Source organism: Eurypyga helias, unplaced genomic scaffold (genome assembly GCF_000690775.1).
Source record: "Eurypyga helias isolate BGI_N326 unplaced genomic scaffold, ASM69077v1 scaffold47808, whole genome shotgun sequence".
Classification (NCBI taxonomy): domain Eukaryota; kingdom Metazoa; phylum Chordata; class Aves; order Eurypygiformes; family Eurypygidae; genus Eurypyga; species Eurypyga helias.
This window is the reverse complement of record NW_010268490.1, coordinates 6,038-6,710: the sequence shown is the minus strand read 5'-3', so window position 1 is coordinate 6,710 and position 673 is coordinate 6,038. Positions and strand designations below refer to the sequence as shown.

Below are 673 nucleotides of genomic sequence, written 5' to 3'. Positions count from 1 at the left end.
GTTTTTGTTTTTTTTTTTAATTTCTGAGTGAGCTACGAGGTGCGCAGCTTTGTGCTGGATTTTAGAAATCGTGTATTAAAGCAAATGTGTTAATGACAGACTACCTAAAGCCTATTGCTGATGAGGAGAGAAGAGTGGAGGTGGAAGAGAAAAAGAAACGTGAAGAGCTTGAGCGGATTGCAAAAGAGCTTGCAGAAGGTAGTCCCTCCATTTACTTCACGTATCCCATGCCAAAGGGCGCACACTGGTTTGCAGGTGGAATGCTCTTTTACTGCAGTGTTTTTAGGAGAAATTTAGGCTTACAGCCAGTGGGCTGCAGACCCGTGGAGTGGTGGTTAGGGTTATATGAAGGCTGCAGTTTGACCAGTTCTTCAAAACATAAGTATCTCTAGAGGAACGGTTAAAAACAGTTTTGTAACCAAAGAGGACTTGTTAAATGGCTACCTGAATTTCCACTGAGGAAACAAACTGCTAAAAGCCGCTGGTTATTCTTTGAGGAATAACTGGAACTGTGTATTAACGCTGTATGTTATCAGATGCCCCTTATTCAGCTGGATGCAGCAAACCTATGGTCCCTTTTCTCTGCGCAATATGGAAATCTCACGGATGTGACTGATCGTCTAAACCAGGAGTCGTAGGCAACTGCTTGTAATTGCAACTCAAACTTTTAAGT

At 42.5% G+C, this 673-nt stretch overlaps 1 protein-coding gene across 1 annotated transcript; it reads left to right on the top strand.

Annotated features, from left to right (window-relative positions):
- Positions 1–92: 92 nt before the first annotated feature.
- ATP5I (ATP synthase, H+ transporting, mitochondrial Fo complex, subunit E) lies at positions 93–198 on the top strand (the record flags this gene model as incomplete). Its single annotated transcript, XM_010157747.1, has 1 exon — positions 93–198. A coding segment is annotated over exon 1 (106 nt), but the record flags the coding sequence as incomplete, so codon positions are not given.
- Between the last annotated feature and the right edge of the window lie 475 nt (positions 199–673).